The sequence below is a fragment of the Crocodylus siamensis genome, chromosome 12, assembly GCF_052110815.1.
Source record: "Crocodylus siamensis isolate JL-2025a chromosome 12, ASM5211081v1, whole genome shotgun sequence".
Classification (NCBI taxonomy): domain Eukaryota; kingdom Metazoa; phylum Chordata; order Crocodylia; family Crocodylidae; genus Crocodylus; species Crocodylus siamensis.
The window spans coordinates 17523702-17548239 of NC_143406.1; the positions used below are offsets into that span (position 1 = coordinate 17523702).

General features: G+C 47.3%; 1 protein-coding gene across 1 annotated transcript in view; it reads right to left on the reverse strand.

The window, feature by feature from the left end:
* The window catches only part of DNAJC11 (DnaJ heat shock protein family (Hsp40) member C11), a 69111-nt gene extending 53819 nt beyond the window's left edge, over positions 1 to 15292 (reverse strand). Inside the window, exons 1-2 of the mRNA XM_090024002.1 lie at positions 15200 to 15292; positions 959 to 1088 (exon numbers count right to left, since the gene is read on the reverse strand). Coding sequence (XP_089880128.1) covers positions 959 to 1088; positions 15200 to 15271 — 202 coding nt within the window. The 5' untranslated portion in view covers positions 15272 to 15292. The remainder of the gene's footprint in view (positions 1 to 958; positions 1089 to 15199) is intronic.
* Positions 15293 to 24538: the final 9246 nt, after the last annotated feature.

Genomic DNA, 24538 nt, shown 5'->3' on the forward strand with positions numbered 1-24538 from the left:
ATGGCTTTTTAAAACTTTCCATTGGTCTTTGCTCAGGGTTGAGCTCTTTGAAGAGTCTAAACAAAACCAGACACTGAAAAATTTACTGAATGCATTATTAAAAACCATAAAAGATCTTGTGAGTTTCAACAGCTCTCTTACTAACAAAATGGCTTGGCACTGAAAGAGGAAAACTGTCCTGGGAACAACACTGTTCTGATAAAAAGTGATTTTGTTGGAGATAAAACTGGTTTTGTTTATCCAAGCTAGGATCTGATGAAAGTTACAGATGTACACACTGAGTTTTCTGGATGCTCAGTGAAAAATTCAGTGAGGGTGCACAGAGAATAAGGGAAAGATTCTTTATTGTGGTCACTGATCATACTGCAAATTTAAACCTATACAAGGTCTTCTGCTTCACAGAATAGAGCTTATGCATCTTATATATGCCTACATATTGCTGTTCTTATTATTATGTGATACTTAATTCTTTTAGTGCAATGTACTAAAGCCACTAAATGCATACTTTCCATACAAGTAACTTTCACTGATTGCCTGGTCTACAAAGAGTAGCGCATAAAAACACAAGGTGGTAAAAGCATTCATTACATTGTGTGAATGAAACAGATCCAGTTTAGCCATGCTCTGTAACCTACACAATTTATTTTCAAAAAGATGTTTTTACTTGTAAGAGATTAAAAAACATAAATACTTAGCCACATCCCACTCTGGTTCAGAATAGAACTTTCGCTCTCCAAAGCCATCTTTCACTTATTCACAGGGCATTTTTAGATTTTTTAAAAAAGGAAAGATTTTGCATAGCATCACCAAGTGAAAAGTACAGAATTAACCATGATACTTAAAAATACCGAGGAATCTTGCTCTCTCTCTCTACGCTCCTCCACTCGAAAATTCAAGAGTCAAACAATCCAATATCTGCTCTGAAAATGTTTTTTGCAAACCTAAGACTTTCACTGACCTTCATAAGCCTGGTGAACAAGGTTAAACAGTTGCTCAGCTTGTGTTTTAAGCTCTGGGTCTCTGTGTTTGTCTGGATGATACAACATACACAGCCGTCGGTAAGCAGCTTTCAGTTCTTCCTGAGAGGCCTGTGAAAAGAAACAAGATTCAATTAAAGCACAATCCATACCAGTAAAGCATCATCTTCAAAATCAGCCCTGAAAGAACATATCAGATATACTCCAGAACATTTACTTACATTAGCTACAGAGTATAATGAAATTATACTTTATTTCAGATTTCTATATAGGTTAATCAAATAATTGGTTAGATGAATCAGCATTAGCAGCATTTTTGAGAGGTATTCTTTTCCCAACTACCTACTGAGCACTTAAATGATAATTGCAGCTCAACTGTGCGCACCTGGATGGAAAGCAGAACTCAGATTACAAAACACCTTGACTTTGCTTGCATAAGTTATTTTTTAAGACTAAACCAGTGGGTCACACTTGAGCACTGTGACATGAGGGAAAACCTAAATCAACTACAAAAACAGTCTACTTAATTCCAGGAATTCACCCCAGAACCCTCCCGGGGCTGAATCCCAAACCATGAAACAGACTTCAACCATGTCAAAAAGCATTCCATAACAAAGGCTGGAGACTTAAGCACACAATTACACAAACACAAGTCCCTCTACTGCTATACACTGTGGCAACAGCTTTCCAACAAAACAAAGACATTATACTCTACTGCAAAGAAGGCAGGCACGCAGTCTCTTCTAACAGACACATTCATACTCATCAGTAGGGAGTGATCTGACAGACAAATAAAGGAAGCCTACTTCACTAAATCCATTAAGAAAAATTGCTCCTTCACCATATCCACACTGGACTGTTTAGATATGGCTTGGCTCCTTCTCAGGGACATTTTGCGAGGACAGATTTTGGATGGTTCTTTAGGAATCAATGAAGTAACAAAACAGTCTTTTGTTCCCCATCCCCCAAAACACCTCCTCACAGCCATCTTACCTCAGTGAACCCTTCCCAGTCTCTGTAGCTATCCAATTTCTCCTTTCCCACAATCATCCCTACACTTCAACATCCTGGACCTTGAAAGTCAGGCATCTTTGACATTCACTTGTGTGCACTGTCAGTAAATTAACAAGCAGCTCTATACAAAACTGAACTAGCATACAAAACCCATGAAATCTCAGACAGTTATACACTGGCCAGTTCCAAAATCATGAATGTAACAGTGAATACCTGGATGCCAGGAAGGAATCATAGTGAAATGACTGACTGCAATAGCATCAAGGGCATTGCCTGCACTCCCTTCTGACTCTCTCTATTTCTGCTATAACACGGGATTGAAGTGGACAGACACTGAAGGGGCACTAAGATTAACTAGTGAATAAGGAATCACAGAGAAACAATGTTGGTAACAGACTTGAAAGGCATTTGAACATCAATTCCATTTACTCTCAATACCTCACAGTAACTGAGGTTTTCACACTATTTACCTCAAAAACAAAAGTCACAGCCTTTTCTGTCTCAAACAAATCAATTTCTGACTGCAGAAAAGGGATCAGGATAAAATGAAAAGTTAAGCTCTGTTTGACAAGTGTATTTATTTTAATACAGACATTGAGACTCAATTGATTTTTGAGGCCAGTTTAGCACTACTGATTTATTTTGCAGGTTTTTCTATTTCATATTAATGATTCCAAGTCATACAGCAGAAGGACTTGATGGGCTCAAGAAAGCAAATGTAGCAACAATGCAGTCATTTTTCCTTCTGTTATCTCCCTGTGCACTCTTGGTTATTAAAATTAAACTAGATGAGAAGGGAGTGGAATATCCAGCTCTACAATAACCTTCTTTAATCATATTAATGATAAATGGTTAAATGTGTTATCAAGTAGTAGAAATGAGCCGTTTCATTTTTCATAAATATCATGTTCAATAAAATGTTAGATTGGGCTTTTCATCACACACGAATAGCTTAGGTCATTGGTTCAATATTTCATGAATGATAACCACTCTCAGTCCACTACAGAAATACTGACAACATTTCAAATTGTAATGAGACACATAAGTCACTAATAATGATATTTTAAAGTTATATTCTTATAACTAAAATTCTAGGCAAAATTAAAAGGTGCATCATTCCCCTTGGAGATTGAATAGCTTCATTTAATGTCTCAATGATCAAGTTACATTTTCATGGGATCTAAATCTATAATAGATTAAACGTTTATATATAGAAAATTGCTGCTGAATGGGTTTAGTCTCTTTATCAGGGCTGTGAAGTTTAGTGGCTATCTATTATTTTCAGATTAGCTGCCTCACCCTGCTCAACCCTGTTCTATTGACAGAACTGCGAGCTTGTACCACATCAGCAAGATATGTGCGCTAACATTTTCCAAGAGGGTTCATTTAAATATACATTCTCTCTTTCAGTAGCCATTCCCCTGGCTATGACGCAGATGCCTTCTCATCCACCTGCTGCAGCTTGGCCCACGTTTTGTTAAATTATCACATGAACTGAGAAGCTCTTGACATAGCTAAATCAACCATTAAGTCCTCAGTGGCTTCAATCACAATTTGGCTTCAAGATCCACACCAAGAACTAGTCAGAAACCTAACATCCTGTTTATTTATACCAGGCAAAAAAGCACTGCTAATAAAAAACTAACAGTGAGGTATGCTGCACCATGGCAAAGATAAGCCAGACACCCTGTTTTACACAATTCTCATTTATGTAACTGTTTCATCAGCAGACTTATACAAAGTAGCTGGTCCTGCAGAGTGACAGCTTCACTGCTTTTTCCCCTGGCTTCCCCTCACCTCTTCATGCCCAGCACATTGCTGCTCTACACACAGTCACCAAACAGCTCCAACTCAACAGACAGAGATGCACTTCCCGAAGACACTGGGGCTAGTGTATTTACATACCAAGCTCACCTCACTGTTGCTATCCATAACGCAACAAAAAAGGGATATATTTAACACAATTAAAAGGCAGGGCATTAAAAACCAATAAAAGAACATACTGTACTAAATTTGTGTTGTGTGAAAAAGTCTGTGGAACAGACAGGGAGTAATTGAGGACTAGAATTTAGAATGGCTCACGAAAGAAATATTGGCTATTTACTTGGTCATCAAGACCACTTAGAGCATTGGTGGGCAATTATTTGGGCCTGCAGGCCACACAGGCAATTCTGGGAAGCTGCTGTGGGTCAGTCAGCACCTCCTGCTCCTAAACAGCCTGGAGCCCACCACTGCCAAGAGCGCACAGCCCCACCCCTGATCCTGGCCTGCCCTGTGCCCACTCCAGGCTTGCCTCAGCCAGAAGCCACACACACAGACCTGAACTCGACCTGCCCCATGCCTGCTCCAAACCGCCCACCCATGCTAAGCAATGGCAGCAGCTGAACAGAAGCGGCTGCTCCATGTGGGGGAAAAGCAACCCTCCCTCTCACCACTGCTGGGCCCCCCTTGCTGCAGCCACCTGGAGCCCGTGCCTGTGAAGGGTCAAGTTCAGCACTATCACTAATTCGGTTCTCTGCTGCACACCAGCAGAATTATGGCTACAGAGCCAGTCATGCGGCCTGTAGGATTTCCTCCAGAAGTTCCTAAGACTTACATCAGTGAGGTAAATTGAGAACATTGCGACTACCAAGACCACACACACTGACATCACCTGCAAGGATAATTTGCTCAGAGCTCTTAAGACAAAATTTTATCTGCTGAATTCTTTTCAAATTTAGTAGTAACAGTTCAATATCAACCACAACTCAAAAGTACTAATCTTTATGTTGACATGCTTAAATAGTGCAATCTTGCTCTTTAAATAATTATTGTATTTGACCTGCCAAACTACAACACAGTACATTCTTCTGAATCTTATCTACTGGATACAAAAAAAAATCTACTAGATACAAAACATCATGAACTATAGACTTTGGTTTTATGGCACATTATAACCTCCCTGCCATCTGACAACCCCAGACAACCTCGCTACATTTTATCATCTACATCGGGGTGGACAAAATCTGGCCTGCCAGGCCATTTTATCCAGACGATAATTCCTGAAAAATTTGGAAAATTAATATTTATCTGCCCCGGCTGCCTCTAAAGATGACAGGAGCCAGAGACAGCAGGATCCAAGGGAACCCGCTAGTAAAAACCAAGCAGCTGCAGAAGCAAGGCCACCTGGCCCCACCCTCCCACCCCCAGCCAGAAGCCCCATGCAGAGCAGAGCATCTGGCTTGGGACCCTGGGGCTGTTTCTGTCTCCCTGCACTGGAGGGAAATACAGATAAGGAGCAGGGAGGCAGGGGAGGACAGCAGGTGATTGCCCCAGTCCTCAGGGTCAGGCTGAGCTGGCTGCTGCAGTCCCAGCCTGCAGCCAGGAACCACGTGGTACTAGAGTGGCCAGCATGAGGTGGAGAGGAGTGACAACAGCTGCAGGCAGAGAAGCACTTAAAGTGGCAGCAGGGCAGTGGCAGCAAGCAGGCATGCAGAACGCAGCAACAGCTGGGTGGGAGCACAGGGAACAGACCAGCAGGTGCTCTAGAGCCAGGCCAGCTCCTCCCCCCCCCTAATGCAGGGAGAGGGCTTGCTCCATAGAGCCCCTGCTGGTCCCCACCCTGCACCAGCTGGCCCTGCACTCTGCACTCCCGCCCAGCTATCACTGCACTCTGCACACCTGCTCACTCCCACCCCCCTGCCTGCTGCAACCATTTGTCTGCTGCTTCTGCCACCACTCCCCTCCACACGGTTCCCAGCTCCATGCAGTGCCAGCTGGACCGGTACAATTCCTGCTGCATCCTGCAGTCTCTGCTGTGCATCTGGGACATAGTGCTGGAGCAGCAAGCTGGGGGGGAGGACGGGAAAGTGGCAAAAAGGCAGTGATGGCTGACAGGGGTGTGGGGGGAGTGGGTGTGAGTGGCAGCATGGGTACATGCCAATGCCCCAGAGGCAGGAGCAGCAGGAATGCAGAACCCAGACTAGGAGGAGCACTGGTGGGGGTTCTGCCAGCCATGGCACAGCTGTGGGAAAATCCTCCCCCTCCACACATCACAACCTTCCCCAGACACCCTCCCCCAACACAATCCCCCACAAACCCCATATCCACCCACACCCCCACATACACCCTCCCCCACACTCTATATATCCACCCCCCACAATATACAGAAGTAAGACTTCATTTTAAACTATTATACAATCACCTCTATGTGCACTACACAAACACATGTAAACCAGGAAAAAAAAATCAAATTAATGAATGTTGTAGCAGATGTCTGTTTCAAAGTAAACTAATTTAACATAACTGCCTCAACTAATACAAGCTTATATTCAGAAATAAAACTGATGCCTGTGCATCCTCTTTCTCTGAGAGAAAAAGTGATTTTGGATGGATTAAGTATGCTACATACCCATTTAACATTTGCATAGTATGGCTGATATTTGTACTGATTAAAATAAGATTAAATCAATAAACCAATAGATAAGAGGTCTGTAAGATCAAGCTTTATTTATTTGGAAAATAATTGGGGGGGGAGGGGAAATAATCAGAGGTGGGAGGGGGAAGAGTATTTCAGCTGGAAGCAATAAATGTCTGAACCTCCCACCTCACAGACAGCATTGTGAACCAGAATCCCAATAAGGTTGTGCTTTGGTTCAGCCTTCATTTACAAATTACCAATTAAATAATCTTCCATAACAGCCTTACATTTTGAAAGCCCTTTTCCCCATTGGAAACATTTCATGTTTTCATAGCTATTTGGAATACCTTCTGGAAATCATAGAAGGTAGAATGCCCACTTTCAATCCCTAAGTATTGGCCACCCCCCTTTTAACAAATACCATTTTTTATTTTGTACTCTGAATGGATCTGAAATTAATAACTTCTGGTATAGAGTACAAAATGCATCTTTGTGCGTATATCCCCAAAGATATCTGTTTAGCTCTGGGAATAATATTGCCTTGTTAACAGCTGTAGTAGAATACGTTGACTTTCACAAAGCTTGATCCTGAAGTATCTACACAACAAGTATTAATGGTTTCTCCTCTTTCAGGGACTTCTCTATCAGACTCAATTCAAACGAACATGAGACAAAAGTTTGGCAGCATTTATGACCACTAATAATTAATAATAATTAAGATTTCATCTGCTATACCAAGAAAATGACGGCTCTAAAAACGTATTCTGGAATAGCTTGCCTTCTATGAATTAAATTTTTTTCTCTCATAAAATTAGAATACTAAAATAGTCAAACAAAAGACAAATTCCTTCTTTCTACAACCCCACTAACACTTTTACACAGACCTGGAAGCTGCTGCCAAATATATAAAATAAATTATGTGCAATTTCATTTTTTCTGCATACCAGAATTGAGAAATTGCTCTCAATATTGATAAATGCCCATTTCCCACTAACTTTATTTTCACAACATCCTTCTTTGCAGCATCCCTCCAAAGGAAAATCAACAGTAAGATTTAAGAGGCTTGTGACAATGATTTTGTTTTCTTTTTAAATGTAATTTTGCAGCTTTTTCCCTCAAGTACACTGAACATACATGATTCTACATCAAGAGAGCTCTAACAACATAGATTTGTATTTACAGTATTTGCTACAACACCAAAACAAAGTGGGATGAGCTGTGGATATTATGGCACCCTTACATTAAAACACTGGCTAAACAAAATTTAGCAATGTTACAGAGAAACTTTCAAGTCATTTAACATTCCAAAAATTTAAAAGTCTGGCCAAGGAAAGCATACCTATTAAGTAAATCAGGTGTGCAAAAAGACAAGTCAGTAAAATAAGGGCTATGAAAAATATAAAGAAATAAAAAAGTAACTACTTGGACAATTCAGATGAGGCATGGAAGAGAAAAATATTTTAAACATTTTCAAACAGAGTGAAAAAATAACATTATTCTGCATCCCACCTACCCTTTCTACCAAACAGAAAGAAAAGAAAGTTAATAAGGAATGAATCATTATATTCATCATCTAGCATGGGGGTGACTAAGATATGGCCTGTAGAGCTCCCCATGCATCTGGAAATTTGGCAGCACAGTGAGCAATGGGAGCATTAATTGCCACAAAACTCCAGTCCCTGTAGGCCAGATGACATGGCCAGGCCAGTCTGTGGGCCAGGTCCAGAGCACAGAGCCATGTGCTGCCAGAGGCGCTGGGCACCACTGATACAGGAAGGTAATCAAGCAATGGAAGGCTACACCTGGAGTACAGAGACAGCAATGTCCTACAGAAAGAAGTCCGGGCTCACGTTCTGACGGCCAAAGGGAGCAGCAGCAGGGAATGCTGTGCATGATTATAAAACTTGCCAATAACTGCAGTTAGAAGATTCTTTTTCAAGTCACATTACCACAATGGCCTTCACCTCCCATCAACTCATTTTTTAAAGACAGGTTTAGCAAAAACTTCAATTCCTACCCAGCAGGAGGTTTCTAGGAGCCTTCCACAGTGCTAATGAAGTGTCAGTTAGGAGGCACTTCCACTTATTTTTAAATGCTTTAACAGGGTGTGCTCCAGTTTCACTGACAGAACACGATACATATTTAGGAGCAAATATTCAAACAATCTTACAACATAAAAGGTGGTAATTGGATAAAATTGTATCATTAAACACAAGTTTGCTGCCTCTTCTTATTTATTGACAATCTTGTAGTAAAATTACACTGCAGATATAACACTCTGAGGTTTCAATACTATTTTATAGAGCTGTGCTGATCCGCCTTTTGGCCCCACAAGCCAAATGAGTGGTCTGGGATCAGTCTGCAGGCCGGATCAGTCACTACGCACCAGGATCAGGCCCCTGGGGCCCCACACTACCTCGATCCAGCTGGGTGTGCTGGGATAAAAGGCTACAGGGACCCATGCTGCCTCCACTTATTCTGTGGCTAGCTACCAGGCTCCAGGGCCCCACACTGCCTCCAGTCAGACCCACATGCCAGGATGGGGACCCAGAGGGTCTATGCTGCCCTTGCCCACTCCACTGGCAATGTTCAGACCTCTTCCCAGCCCTGCACACCAAGACTGGGGCCCTGGGACCCTGTCTCACCCCCATCCAGCCCTAAGTGCTGGGCTGTGCTGCCTCTACCCACTCTGTGGTCAGCCATCAGGTTCCAGAGCCCCAGACTCCAGGGCTTCCACTTGGCCTCACATGCCAGGATCAGGAGCCAGGGGACCCATGCTGCCCTTGCCCACTCCATGAGCAGTGTATGTCGATGGAGTGCCCAGGACTGCACATTGGGATTGGGGCTCTGGGACTCCATGCCACCCCTGCTCAGCCCTGTGTGCTCAGATCAGGGTCCCAGGGGTCAATGCTGCTTTTGCCCACTCTGTGGACAGCCATTAGGCTCCAGAGCCCTGCACTGCCTCCACCCAGCCCCACATGCCTGGATCAGGGCCCAGGGGACCCACGCTGCCTCTGCCCACTCCACAGGCAGTGTTTGGGCCTCTGACCAGCCCTGTGTACTAGGCTCCAGGGTCCCGTGCCACCTCCATCTGGCCTCACATGCTAGGATTGGTCCTCATGCTACCCTGACTGCCTAGCTGTGCATGCTGAGATCAGTCCTCATGCCATCCTGCATGCCCTGTGGGCTGGATGACAAGGCACAGGGTGCCAGATCTGACATGCAGGCTAGGGGTTAAGCACCCCGTTTTAGAAAATCAAAAAAAACATCAGTGGTTTCAAAAGCTAAATAACTATTTCTATTATTTAAACTGACCTATTTAAAATCAATTTGAAGCAGTTCTTCTTTTTTAACCAGTGGAGATGGTTAACAAACTCCAGGCAAGGTAGACATGTTTCATTACCTATGCCTCTGAAGAGAGTGACTATTAAAAGAACTGAAACTGAATTAAGAAAATTTCACCAGGCAATATTTAGAATTTAAATTAATTACTATATACATTTATTTTTTCAGAAAAAATGTTTTCAAGCTATTGTAGAATTTGTAGTAAGTAATGCAATTTCAGACCTCACAGCAGGGCAGTTGCTCTCAACAAGGGTACTGCGACGTTAGCCCGGTTAGGTGTGTAAACATGATTCACAAGATAAACCCAGATATTTCAAATAGGAACCTATAGTGTTAAAAACATTCTGAGTTGCTGTGATTATTCTGAGTCCCCTGCAACATTAAACTTACTCTATTATTTTTCATAGTCAAAAAAATGAGTGAAAAACAGCAACTTACATGCCATCAGACACCTGAGGTAATAAACAAACTGCTACAGCCTCTGTTTGAGCCTAATATGCATTACTCATAGATCAGCCTCTTTACAAATGAACTTTCCTACCCAGGAGAACCTTATCAGCTTTTAGTTCTCCTGTGCAATACCAAGTTTCCTTCCTACCTAGGAGAAATTTTACAATCCTCGAATTCTCCTTTGCTTGACAAAGGGTGTTTGGGCCTGAAAGCTTGCAAATAAAAAGAATTTTTTTTGGCAACCCTTGGGATAGAGGTGATATCTTTTATTAGCCCAACTAGATACACACATCACCTATGTCCCACCCCCCCCCAGACTTACCTGCAGGCTGGGGGAGCTGCCCTCCACCGCTGCCTGGCTGTATTACTGGCCATGTGCCTGCATGCACAAGGGTACATTCACATAAGAGTCCCCAGTGTCCTCCTCCACTGAGCCCCAAGCGGTCCCTTGCAGGCTGAAGCTCTACCAGCCTGCAATGGGAAATCAGCAGTTTCCCACGTTCCCTCCCATTTGAAAGAGAAAAACCATGCTTCCCCACCTCCCCGAAGAAGAAAAGTCGCAGTTCCCCCTCCCTGAAGGAAAAAAGCCACAGTTACTCTCCCTGCCAAAGGAGAAAAAACATGGTTCCCCCCCTTGAAAGAGAAAAGCCACAGTTCCTCCCCCACCACCTAGAAGGAGAAAAGCCACAGTTCCCCCTTTCCAAAGGAGAAAAGCCACACTCCCTGCCCCCTGAATGAGAAAAGCCACAGTCCCCTCCACCCCACTTGGAAGGAGAAAAGCTATACTTCCCCTCCCCTTGAAGGAGAAAAGCTGCATTCCCCGCCCCCAGGAGAAAAGCCAGTGCCCACCCACCCCTTGAAGGAGAAAAGCCACAGGGCCCCCACCCCTTCAAGGAGGAAAGCTGCGGTCCCCCCACCTTGAACAAGGAAAGTTGTGGTTCTCCCCCCTCCCACCCCGAAGGGGAAAAAAGCCATGGGTTTCCCCCACCTGGACAAAGAAAAAACACATTTTTCCACAGCAAACGTAAAACCCGATTCCCTAGTGATAATAGGGAACCAATGAGATGCTGCAACTGGCAAAGCAATAAAACTCTGGCTTGCATCTACTGATGCATCTCAAACAAGACCCAAGTAGACATCCTTCTCCTTTACTTGGCCTTGGTGAGACTGCAGCTGGAGTACTGCATCCAATTCTGGGCTCTACACTTCAGAAAGGATGTGGAGAAGCTAAGTATATAAGGGGTGTGGACCAGGAACTGGAAGACCAGCTGTTCACCAGGACACCCACAAACTGCTGGAAGACCATTTTAGACTGGACATAAGAAAAAACTTCTTTATCGTCCGAGTCTCCAGAGTCTGGAATAGACTCCCTCCAGAGGTGGTGCCAGCACCTACTCAGGATACCTTCAAGAAACACCTGGATGCTTATCTTGCTGGCGTGATCTGACCCCAGCTGACTACCTGCCCCTTGGCCAGAAGGCTGGACCTGATGATCTCACAAGGTCCCTTCCAGGCCTAATGTCTATGAAATCTATGAAACAGACTTGCTGGGAAGCCGTGCACCCCTCCTCTCTCATATATACAGTAAGATTCGGTGTCTAAAATTAAGATCCCCTGTTGAAAGTTTCAATAGAAATATCATCATTAGGACTTCTGGGGTCCTGTAAGATTCTGATAGATCAGAAATTAAATTTGAGTATGACTGAGACTAAGTTTTCTGTAAAAATCAAAAACAAATCAGCATACATAGAATATAAAACAGCCTCAATGCCACTTTTTCTGCTTCTTACTGATCCATTACTTATTAAGGGGTTTGTACATATGGCCTAGGAATACAATGACACGCTGACAGTGTGTATGAATGTGTATACGCTAGCCTATAAGTTTGGAGTTTTTGCATTGTGTCTCAGACCAACATGGCTATTAAATACATCCCTGAAACATGGATGAGGCTGAATTTTCACTTCACTGCTCAACAACAAGAAATATTTCTGCACCTCCTTGCCTTTCTGCCATCTGACACCACCAGGGAAAGAATACTGCCTTATCTGCACATCAAAGAGCAACTCACAAAGACACTCTCATGGACCCAGAGGAACAGATTTCCATCTTCAACTTCCTCTGTGCAAAAGTGAAGTTTATTATTTTCTACCTATGGGGTCTTTTTACCATCTTTAATTCTCCATGAGCCTGAGGAAATGCACGTGCACCTGAAAGCTTGCAGACAAAAATATTTTTTTTGCGATTTCTTAGTTGGTCTAATAAAAGGTATCATCTCTGAACCAAGAGTTCTAGAGTTTTGCATTTCTTTTTTGCATTAAAAACAGCACTCAACAGAGAATGCTACTGTAACAAGACTGAGGGGCACGGGTGATGGTCCCTGGTGGCCGTACAGCTCCTGCCTGGCTCTGGCTCCTTGGGTACCCTGCTTCTCCTTATTCCTGCCACGCATTTGATGTAATAGTTAGGTTACAGAAAGGAGGCTGCCCCTAGGTCCCAGGGTGAGCACTATTCTATTCTTGGTCCAGCAGGTCCCTCACAGACCCAGCTGAGCCCTACATCTGCACCCCCTGGGCTCCAGTGGTCTTAAGGATTATGTGTGACCTGCTTCACCCCTAGTCACACCCATGCCTCACAGGTCTCATTTTAAATAGTCCACTGGGCCTGATGACCCTGACTGTTGACTAATTCACTTGACCTGCTGGGCTCCTGGCCCTGGCTAGGCTCTTTTCTCCCTGGGCCCACTGGCTTGGGTCCATCTTCCACTAGTACTGGACATTGGGTGTTAACCCCCCAGTTCAAACCTTCATGGCTTTGGCCTCCCTACTGTGGCCTCAGCCTTCTTCTCTGAGCCCCTGGACCTCACCTGGCTGCTATAGCCCTATCCTAACTCTGTCTCATAGGCCTCTAACCCTAAGCCAGGCCACTTCTTTTCAGACTCTAGTTAGCCTGCTAAGCCCTTGGCCCTGGCAGTGCTCTCTCTCTTCTCTGGGCCCCTAGCCCTAATCCCTCTCCAGGCTTTGGCCCTCTCAACTTAAACCTGCTCTGTCCTCAGCCCTCCATTCTCTGGGTCCCTGGCTGTTGTACGGCAGCTATGACCCTCTCTCAGCCATTTGGACCCCTACCCCCCAGCTGGGCTACTTCTGCTACCCCAGACTTCTACCCTCAGGATCCAGGATCCCAAGCCAGACTGCTTCCACTAGCCTTGGCCCTCAGAATCAGCCTGCTCCAGCCCACAGCCCTCTAGGTCCTTGACCACTAGTACCTGTCAGGCACTCCTCCATGGCCTCCAGACCTCCCTCAATAGCCACAACCCAGTCTCTGGTCTAAACTAGAAAATAAAGATAAACACACTGACTGTAGAACAAAACTCTCACCACCCAGGGTCAATAATTCCTATCTGCAGGCTGTAAGTCCCTTTTAACCTTCTACTTGCGCCTTACGGCAGTCTGGGTGCTGATCAGTTCCTCTCTCAGCCGTCCTGCTGTGGAACTCCTCGCCCCGCTGTCTGCAGAGCCAGACTGAATCCCCTGACTACCAGTGCTGAGCTTATGTGCCCAGGAGAACTGCCCCTTCCAGGCAGGTGACCCTAATTAAGAACAAGGGTTTCCCTTGGGTTTAAGGATTAGCCTGCTTGTCATAGCACAGCTAGCTCCTACTTGGCTGCCTTCTGTAAATTTCCCATAACGTAACAGAAGCTCCTGGCTCCCTGTTATAGTTATACTTTAGTTTACATATACAACAGCATGGTCCACCTTTTCAAGACCTTGAACATCATCCTTTCACAGCATCTAATGAAGTGAGCTTCAGCTCATGAAAGCTTGTTACATAGATGTATGTATTTATGTACATGCACCTCAGTTAGTTTATAAAGGTGCAAATCTACCCTGCTTTCTGCTGCATAATTTAGGTTCAGCCCCTATGCTTTACTATTCGTTACTGTGTAAAGGACCTTAAAGCATGACGACCGAAAAGCAACAGGTTTTTAAACATGTCAGCGGGAAACTGATCCAAGCTCACCAAGGAAACTGGAAGCCCCCTTTAGGAATGGGGACCACTAATGATGTCACACTGATTCCTTGGGACAACTAATGAAGAAAACGGGGTCAGGAGTAGAGGTCAGAGGGGGGAAGGGGGGAGCCAGGAAGCAACAGGAGCAGTTGACTATGTCAGAGCCCTGTGAAATGCCATGACTAGCGATGCTCTTATGCCATCTCTACATTTCACCAAGGAGAATAGTTACCAAACTGCACTTCCAAAATGCAAATCCTCTTTCTCCCTTTCTCCTTCAATTTCAAGATGACCTTGTCCCCATCAAATTACCTCCCTTTGGACTTGAAAAGGAAATAAATGCTAATGCTCACTGACAGTTGGCCATTGTGCAGGGAATTTCTACAAACAAAAGAAAGGCCTCAGTAAGTTTACCATCTAAAATAAATAGAAAACAACACACATTCCATTAAATGAGGTATCCAGGCTACTCCCATAGGAAAGGGCATTTTGGAAAAGAGGCTTTGATGTGTAAGTGAGAACCCCGCAGGCGCTGCACTTTCAGGCAAGCCAGGGAACGTGTGTTCCCGTCTTGGTTCTGTGCTAACCAAGACCTGCCTGCGCACAGCGTTGCCCTGGAGTGCAGCAGGCACTTTCTGCTTGGGCTCATTCCCGATGCCCCCATGTCATTGTACTTGGCCATGAGAGGCCTGGCATCCGCGGCATCGCACGGCCGCGCCCAAACCCAGCCCCTGGCTTCCCCTCCCGAGAGGGCAGCGGCGAAGTCTCCGTGCGGGGGCCGAGGAGAGCCGACCCGGGCTGGCCGGGCCCCCGCTCCGCCCGCTCCTTCCCGAGCCGGGCCCGCTGCCGGGGGTGGCCATGGCCCCGCAGGGGCACCTCCCGGGCCCTCCGCCTGCCCCCGCACGGGTCCCACGTGTCGGGGGCGGCAAGGCGCAGCCGCCCCCCGGAGGAGCGCGGAGGCGAGAGCAGACGGGACAAGCCGTGGCCGCCCCCAGCGCCTCACCTCCCGCCGCACGTTCAGCAGCGAGTAGTAGTCCTCGTTGTCGGGCGCCTCCTCGCCCAAGGCCGCCGCCATCTTCCCGACCTCTCACCCCGGGCCGAGCAGTAGCGACGCGGGGCTGAGCCGGCCACGGCCGAGCCGTCGCCACAGCGCCCCCGGCGGCTCGGGGGAGGCGAGGCGAGCAGGGCGCAGGCGCGCCTGGAGGCGGGTGAGAGCGGCGGTCACGCCGCGAGGTGCCTGTGGGCCGGGCCCTCGGGGGTGCCGCCGCCGCCGCCGCCGCAGACAGCGCTTGTCACGGCCGCTTCTGCCTTGCTGCGAGTGGGCGCCGCGTCTCCGGCTCCGGCCGCTGCAGGCCTCGCCCGGGGCTGCCTCCCGCCCTGCGCAGCCGGGTCCTCCACCGCCGACCCCGCTCCGCGCCCCGGCGCGCGGATGCGGAGTCCCTTGCTTTCTGCAGCGTCCGGGGCAGATCCTTCCTGGGCTGGTTTGCAGGGCTTCGGCACAAGTAGTGGCCCCGAGATAAGACCCGTGGCCACATGTCAGGGTGTGGTGTGATGATGACTGCCACTCGCATTGGGTCTGACTGCTCCTGCTACTGCAAATCAGTTTCCACAGAAGGGGTTTAGGAAACGTGCCAGGGCAGGCTGGTGTCCACGTTCCCCCCTCCTGTCGGCCAAGGAAGCGCGATGATGGTCTGTTGCTCATTCTGCTTCCTGCACAGCAGAGTCCCAAGCTTGCCTGTCATGGGCCATATCCTCCCAGGACATGAATTCCAGCCTGACAGACTGTATATGCCACTTAATGCGGTCCATGTAGCGGAGCTTGGGATGGCCAACCTTGCTAACTGCCTTTTTCAGATTCACCGTACAGAACTCTCTTAGGCAGTCGATTGTTGTCCATGTGTATGATGTGGCCGACCCAGGTGATTTGCCTCTGCGCTAGCGTGGCTTCCACACTTGGCATGGCTGCCAGTCATAGTACTTCGTTGTTGGTGATTTTGTCAGACCATTTCATTCCTATTATGCTGCATAGGTGGCACTGTTGCAAGCAGTTAAGTTTTTCCATTCAGTCACAATAAAAGGGACAGTTCTCTAACAAGTATAGGAGACAAGGGAGCAAAACAGTACTGTAAACTTGGCATTTTGTAGACACTTTGACCCCCCATCTCGTCCATTGTCTTTTTTGTCAGCAACTGAAAGCTGAGGCAGCTGACTTTAAGCATGCTGAAAGTTTCTTGTCAATACTGGTATCATCAGTAACTGTGCTACCTAGGAAGCAAAAGGACTTGATGTTGTTTAATTGGCTGCTGTTCAGTTTTATTTTTGGTGGTGATGCAGGTGATAAGTCTACACCAGGAGGTGGTTGGTACAGGACTCTGGTTTTCTTTACATCAATGGAGGCCAAAAATGGGTAGAGGAATTCAGTAAAAGTTACAGGTCATTCTCAGAAAGGGTGGCAAATGCTGAGTCATCGGCATGCGGTATATCTTTCTTTACTTTGTTGGGATTTGCATTTAACCTTGAATTGGCAGAGGTTTAGAAGTCTGCCATCAAATTGTGTTGTTAGGGTGACACCAGTAGTGGTAGTATGTGCAGCAACTTCTAGTGCTCCAGCCAAGAACAGAGTAAATAATGCAGGGACAAGCACGCAGCCCTGTTTGACCCTACTACAGGGCTACAGGAAAGGCAGCAGATGAATCAGCACCCACCAATGCATGGGCCTGCACGTTGTCATGGAAGTAGCATATGAGGTTTATTCGTTTGTCTGGGCAGCCGAACTTTGCAAGAAGGCACCAGAGAGCAGAGCGTTCAACAGAGTCAAAGGCCATACTAAAGTTGACAAATGCAATGTACAGGGGTATTTGTTGTTTGGCAACTTTCTACTGTAACTGGCATAGAGTAACTATGTTGGCAGTGCTGCATGATGAATGAAAACCACATGGATTCAGGGAGTACATCAGCGATGGAGAGGAGCAAAATGCCATGATAATTGCCACATTCACGTTTGTCTCCTTTGCACTTTCTTGTTGATTGTTACAATTTTGGCATCTCTGAAATCCTGGGATAAAGCCTCATTTTCCCAGTAGAAAGTAAATAGGTCTAGCAAAGCTTTGTGGGGTGTAGGACCACCGTATTTAAGCACTTCACCTGGGATTTCATCAGCTCCAGCTGTCTTTCCATTTGCCACTTCCATAAGTGCATTCTTAATCTCCTCCAGAGTTGGTGGATCTTCAAGTTCATATTGAACTGGTCTTTGCTTAGTTGAGTCTGTTTGATCATTTGCACTTGACTCATGATGATTGAAGAGGATTGCAAAATGTTCTTTCCATCTTTCTAATATTCTGTGCTCAGTCAGCAGGGTGGTGCCGTGAGGGCCAGGATTGGACAGGTATTGTCTCTTCCCGGTCCATAAATGCACTTTAACTCCTGAAAAAAACTGCAGGTTTTATTAGTATCAGCAGGAGCTTGTAGTTCTGTTGCTTTGTTTATTCACCAAGTGTCCTCCATCTCCCACACCTCTTTTTGCACTTCAGATTTTGATTTCTTGAAGGCTGCTATAGCCACAAAAGAGATAGGGGGGCTGTTCTGTTTAATTCGGTTCATGGCTTGATGGGCCACAGTGTTTGAATATTGTTGCATCAAAACAGTCCACATCTTGTCAAGTTGGGACACCAAAGACTTTCTTAGCTGCTGATTGCACTGCAGTTCAAAAGGCACCCCACCTTTCATCAACAGTTCTGCTTGCTCTTGCATTGGCACAGTTTGATAGTGTGGCATGAGTGGAAGTTGTTAAATGAGTTCTCCCCTCTTCCATGGAAAGTTTTGAAACAAAATATTGGTTTGGGTTTGGAGTAACCTTTCACCTAGGAGTGTGAATCCTGATGTTCAACTGAGTATGAATAAGCTGGTGATCCCTAAAGCATTCTGCACCTTGTATAGCCCTAGTACTATAATCATCCCTCAAGTCATTGCAATAAATGATGACATAGTCTAGATGGTGCCATCATTTTGACAGAGGGTGCTGCAAAGAGTAGAACCACTTTTCTGCCATATTGAAAAAGGTATTTGTAACAGCAAGGTCAAACTCTGTGCAAGGTGTTAGGTGTAATTCTCTGTTTGTGTTCAAAGACCCACATCCAAATTTCCCCATGACTCTGTTCCAGGTGGTGTTGTCATTTCCAATGTGTGCACTGAAATCACTGAGTAGTAGGATTTTATCATTGCTGGGTTTGTTTCTTAGGGTGTCCCTCAGCTGGTTGTAGAACTAAGTCTTCATTTCTTTGGCATCAAGTAGTGGTAGGGGGTAGGCACTTATTATTGCCAGAAAGTTATTGTGGGACAGTAGTATCTGCAGTGTCATTAAGCACTCAGATATGGACACAGGCTGCTGTGGTAGTTTATTAGCAATGGAGTTTGCTATTGCAAGTCCTACCCCATGTAGGTTGGTGGTTTGGTCTGCCTTGTAACCTGACCAGTAAAAAGTGTATTCTTTTTCTCTAAGCACGCTTCTGTCAGGTAGTCTAGTTTCGGATGAGGCAGCGGTATCTCTTTGATACCTGTGTAGCTCTTTTGCTACTAATGCAGTTCTTCTGCAAACTAAATTTTCCTTTGAGTCAAGTAGTGTACATACATTCCAGCATCCAACTGTCAGTTTCTGTCCATTTCTGTTATTGTTTCTACCACTTAAAAAGAAGATCCTGCTAATCCTGGGAAACTAGCCAGGAGTTGGTGGGAGGCGAACCTTTTTTATCTCAACTTTTATAGGGGCCTCCATAAATAGCACTACCTGGTGGCTTGAGTAAGACCTCATGTTCCCATCAGCAAGCAAGAGTCATGCAACCATCACACCTAGGCTGCTCATGTGGAAATTGCTACCAGCTTCCAGCTTCTCAGGCCTGTCAGCCCAATCTAGAAAACTCTTGCCATGAGTCTTTTGGTGAAAAGTTAGTGGATAATGAAGGTGAAGTACTGGGAGGAAGAAAACTTAGTACTAGTAAATTATCCATGCAAAATAGTTTAACGTGCAACCTCTGGTGTGGAATGCACACCAGGATGTAGCAGGATGCACACTGTGAGGTGCTGCAACCGTTACCCAGCAGAGACGAGGTTCGGCAGCTGGAGGGTGCTGCATCTGCCCTGTTGTGCCTGCTAACTTAGCTCTGTGGCTCCTGTCATTGTCCAAAGAGGATGCTCTGTCAGACACCTGCAGTTTAGTGCCTGTTGATCCATATTAAGATTCTTCTGCTCATTTGAGCCCTTACCATTCACTTTGCAGCCGATGAAAGGTGTGCACTTAGATTCACCATCCCAGAACCAGATACTGGATGTTTAGCCCAGATGAAGACCTATAGAAAAGGCAGGTGAGTCCAGGATGAGGCTCTAGGCAGGGTCCTCACTATTGCAGTAGTGTGAGGGTACATTTAGCTGATTACACACAGGCTGTGCCCAGGGAGGTGTCTTCAATACAGACACTACTGCCTTTCACTAGAGGTCTTAGTAGCACTCCCAACAGCAGGGGTGGGCAAAATATTGACCAAGAGCTGGATCCAAGCCATCAAGGGATTTTATCTGGCTTCCAGTGGGTCCCTTGGCCGCACCCAGTCCAGGCATGGTGGGGGTGAGGGCAGCCTGGGCTGTCAGCTATCCAGCTCATCCTTGCACTCAGCAGGGTTGGGACAGCAGAGCAGCCAAACTCCACTTCCCAGCAGCCCAGCGGTAGCAACTCCTTCCAGATGCCACTGCCAGTGTTGCTGCCCAGGCACCCGGGGCCATCTGCCATGCACCCACTATCAGGGTTGCCAGAAGAACCAGTTGGTGGGTGGGATCTCCATGGAGACCAGCCTGGGACCTGTGTAGGCAGGGCTGCTTGGCCTGGTGGATGGGATGGGGCCTCAGGAGGTGAGGGAATGGGATCACTGAGTAGTGATTAGCACAGGGTTGAGGCCCTGAGGCAGAGCTACAATCCATTCCCTGCACATCCCTGCAACGGGCACTAGATCCAGGGGCAGGAGCATGCTGGGAGTGGATTGCAGCTCTGCCCCTGGCCCTGCTCTGTAACCACCCCATGATCCCGGCCCCGCCCACAGTCCCATCCTTTCTGGCCAAGCACACCCTGCCCATGGGGTCCCAGGCCAGTCATTTAGGAAGGGCAAAGTCATTTAGGAAGTTTTGGTGAAATGTTGTGGGCTGGGAGGTGGTGCTGAGTCAGCCCACAACAACTCATCAAAGCTCCCTAAGTGGCACTCCAGCCCCAAATTGCTCACTACTGCCCAAGAGCCTAAATTCTGTTTCCAAAGACTAATGCTACCTTTGGCACTGCCTCCTTTGCTGACCTTCAGGAAATAATATCCTTATATCTCCATGTACAAATGGAGAAAATGATCCTTGCCTATCACAAAGGACTGTCATGTGCTGTCCTTGGTGAATGTCTGTAAAGCATCTGGAAAATTAAAAGTGCCAAGTTGTATACACAAGTTGAGTCTTAGTGTGTTAATTAACTTAAGGCTTCTGCCAGCTGGGAGCACAACAACCTGCAATTGTGTTCTGCTTTTCAGAAATCTAGTTATCTTGACTTAACAGCTCTTTCATTCTCTCTTCCTGGATATAAGTGTAATTAGCCATATTATACCTGCAGCATCCTTTGACCTTTGAAGATTTTTTTATTAGAATGGGTTTTCTTTTTTTCAAATTTAGCACACTTTTCCCACCATTGTGCTGGCTCCAGCTTGGCAGTGCTTGGTGTTCCTCCCTTGTGTCCACACCACCAGTCAAGGAGGATTAGAACTCACAAGAGTTTACTGAGCTTAATGAGAGGATGACAGAGTGTTTTGGTAAGCCCTGACTGTGTTTTGTTGAGGACACCTGTAGCAGGGCTGGGACAAAGCCCCAGCTAGACCCCGGTGGGAGTGGTGGTGCCAGTGGGAAACACCCAGTGGAGTCCAGGCGAGCTGCGCTTCCCTGGCACACTGGAGGAGAGCTCCAGGGGGAAAAAACTCACCTGCTGGTGTCCAGGCAAGCAGTGCTGCCCCGGCATGCTGAAGAAGAGCTCCAGGGAGGGGAAACTCACCCAGCAGGGTCAGAGGCTGTGCTTTCCTGGCGTGCAGGATAGGAGCTCTGGGGGAAAACTGGAGCAGTGTCTCCAGGAGCCAGCACTGATTGGCTCAGAGGAAGGGGGATGCCAAGAGAGCCTCGGTGTTCAGCGGCCCCAGGAACAAAGATGGTGCAGCAGGGCTGGGGGGAAGACCTGCAGCTCTAGAGGTGCAGCCAGTCAAACTCTTATGAGAAACTGGATACAGTGATCATGAACAAATGACCAACCCAACCCACTGAGTGAGATAAGTGATGCTGGACAGCAGGGTTGTAGTGGGTGGCCATCCCCAGAGTCATTCAAGAATGCCTGGAGGCTCCCAAAGTCCCTTTTTATTTGAAGTAGCTTCTGGAAACAGACTCCCCTTTGCTCACCCACCATGTCTTGATGTTTCTTTGGGTTCTCAAAAGGAGGGCTGCCCCAGGGCTTCCCAGATCTGGTCTTTCATAGATTTCATAGACATTAGGGCTGGAAGGGACCTCGGGAGATCATCGAGTCCAGCCCCCTGCCCAAAGGGCAGGAAGTCAGCTGGGGTCATAGGATCCCAGCAAGATAAGCATCCAAATTTACTCTTGAAGGTGTTCAATGTAGGTGCTTGAACCACCTCCGATGGCAGGCTGTTCCAGACCTTGGGGGCTCGGACAGTAAAGAAATTCTTCCTTATGTCCAGCCTGAAACGGTCTTGCAGGAGTTTGTGACCATTTGACCTTGTCATCCCTAGGGGCGCTCTGGTGAACAAACATTCCCCCAGATCCTGGTGGTCACCCCTGATAAACTTATAGGTGGCCATCAGATCACCCCTGAGCCTGCGCTTTTCCAGGCTAAAAAGTCCCATGGCTCTCAGCCTGTCATAGTAAGATCTGTTTTCCTGACCTCTGATCATGCGCATGGCTCTCCTCTGGACTCTCTCAAGCTTCTCCACATCCTTTTTGAATTGTGGAGCCCAAAACTGGACGCAGTACTCCAGCTGCGGCCTCACCAAGGCCGAGTACAAGGGGAGAATGACGTCCCGGGATTTGCTCGAGAAGCATCTATGGATGCACGCCAGCATTTTGGTCGCTTTACTAGCCGCAGCATCGCATTGGAGGCTCATGTTCATCTTGTGGTCAATGATGACCCCCAAGTCTCTTTCTTCTGTAGTGCTATCCAATGTAGCACTGCCGAGCCTATAAGGAAGCTGCAGGTTTTTCCTCCCAAGGTGGAGAACCTTGCATTTTTCGGTGTTAAGCACCATGAGGTTCTCGTCTGCCCATTTGCTGAGCTTGTCCAGGTCAGCCTGGATCACCCGCCTGTCTTCTGGCGTGGATGCTTTGCCCCAAAGTTTGGTGTCATCGGCGAACTTGGCCAGTCCACTCCTGACTCCAATGTCCACATCATTAATGAAGATGTTGAACAGTATGGGTCCCAGGACAGAGCCTTGAGGGACCCCACTGGTCACAGGGCACCACGATGAGTGACTGCCATCGATTACAACCCTCTGGGTCCGACCACGGAGCCAGTTTCCCAGCCAGCGGATCGTGGTGGAACCAAGGCCACAACTGGCCAGTTTGCCCAAGAGGTGATCATGGGATACCAGATCAAAAGCTTTTTTTGAAGTCAAGATATATGACATCAATCTCTTCTCCCTTGTCCAGGTGATAGGTCACCTGGTTGTAGAAGGAAATGAGATTGGTCAAACAAGACCTACCCGCAACAAACCCGTGCTGGCTATCCCTTAGGATGTTAGCCTGGGCCAGTCCCTCAAGGATGGCCTCCTTAATAAACTTTTCTAAGATCTTCCCCAGGATAGAAGTCAGGCTAATGGGCCTGTAGTTAGCCGGATCCACTCTCCTCCCTTTCTTGAAGATCGGCACCACATTGGCCTTCTTCCAGTCTTCAGCCACTACACCAGAGTGCCAGGAGTTTTCAAAGACCCGTGCCAGGGGCTGGGCTATGACGCTCACCAGCTCCTTGAGTACCCTGGGGTGCAGATTGTCAGGGCCAGCTGACTTGAAGGTATCCAGCTTCTCAAGGTGTTCCTTCACGAGGTCAGCATTGATGGAGGGTAGGGGATCCCCATCACCCGGATCTCCCTGTCCCATAGCAGGCATGGGCGTCCCATGGGACTGATGAAAGACTGACGCAAAGTACCTATTTAATAGGTTGGCTTTTTCCTGGGCGTCAGTTGTCAGTTGCCCCATCCGGTTTAGCAGGGGTCCAACATTGCCCTTGCTTTTCCTCCGGCTCCCCACATATCTGAAAAAGGACTTTTTGTTGTCCTTGATGCTTGAAGCTAGTTGGAGTTCAGTTGCAACCTTGGCTTTCCTGGTTTGCTCCCTGCAGGACCGGACCAGCGCAGAATAATCCTCCTTGGAGGTGAATCCCGTCCTCCATCCTTTGTAGGCTTTCCTTTTTAGCCCCAGGAGGTCTGCTAGGTCCCTGGAGAGCCAGGAGGGCTGCTGTGCCTTCTTGCTGCCTTCCTCTGTGTTGGAATAGATTTAGCTTGTGCACTGAGGATCGCTTCCTTGAGACGCAACCACTCTTCTTGAACTCCCATCTCCCTGGGGTCTCAGTCCCTGAGGGCCTGACCGACAAGCCTCTTGAGCTTGTCAAAGTCAGCTTTTCTGAAGTCAAGGACTTCTGTGTTGCTGACTGACTTGCCAGCTTTACGGCGGATGGTGAAGGTGATCAGCTCGTGGTCGCTGTCACCCAGCTTCCCATCGATCACTAGGTCGCCGATTAGGTCGTCCCCCGTAGCCAGTACCAGGTTGAGTAGCGCTTTGCTCTCAAACACCTGGAGGCAAGGAGCTTCTGCCCCTATGGGCTTTTTGCACAGCTCCATACTGCTCCTTTACTGTGCCCCATGCCTCACAGGTGTTATCTCCACCTTTTGCTTGCTTTGCGGAGCACTTCCCCGGAGCCGGCAGAGCCCGTGCCAGGCTCCCGCCCCAGCCTCTCCTGGTGCACAGCCTTGAAAAGGCTGTACATGGCCACACTTTTAGTTGTGCGCGGCCGCACACATGTGCACTGTAGAGGGAACCTTGTTACCCACCCAGGGGCCAGGTACAGAAACCAGCCCTGAGCAAAGACTCAGCTCTCAGGTCTCCCGATTGGTCCCACCAGCCACCTGGGGGGGATAAAAGGGGCAGCGCACCTGGCTCCAGGAGAAGCTGATGCAGGACAAAGCAGAGGAGTCCTGAAGAGCTGGTGAGAGCTGGCCAGCAGGGCAGAGTGGTTGCCCCAGAACAGCCCTGGGAGCCACAGGAGGTGGCTCTGCTT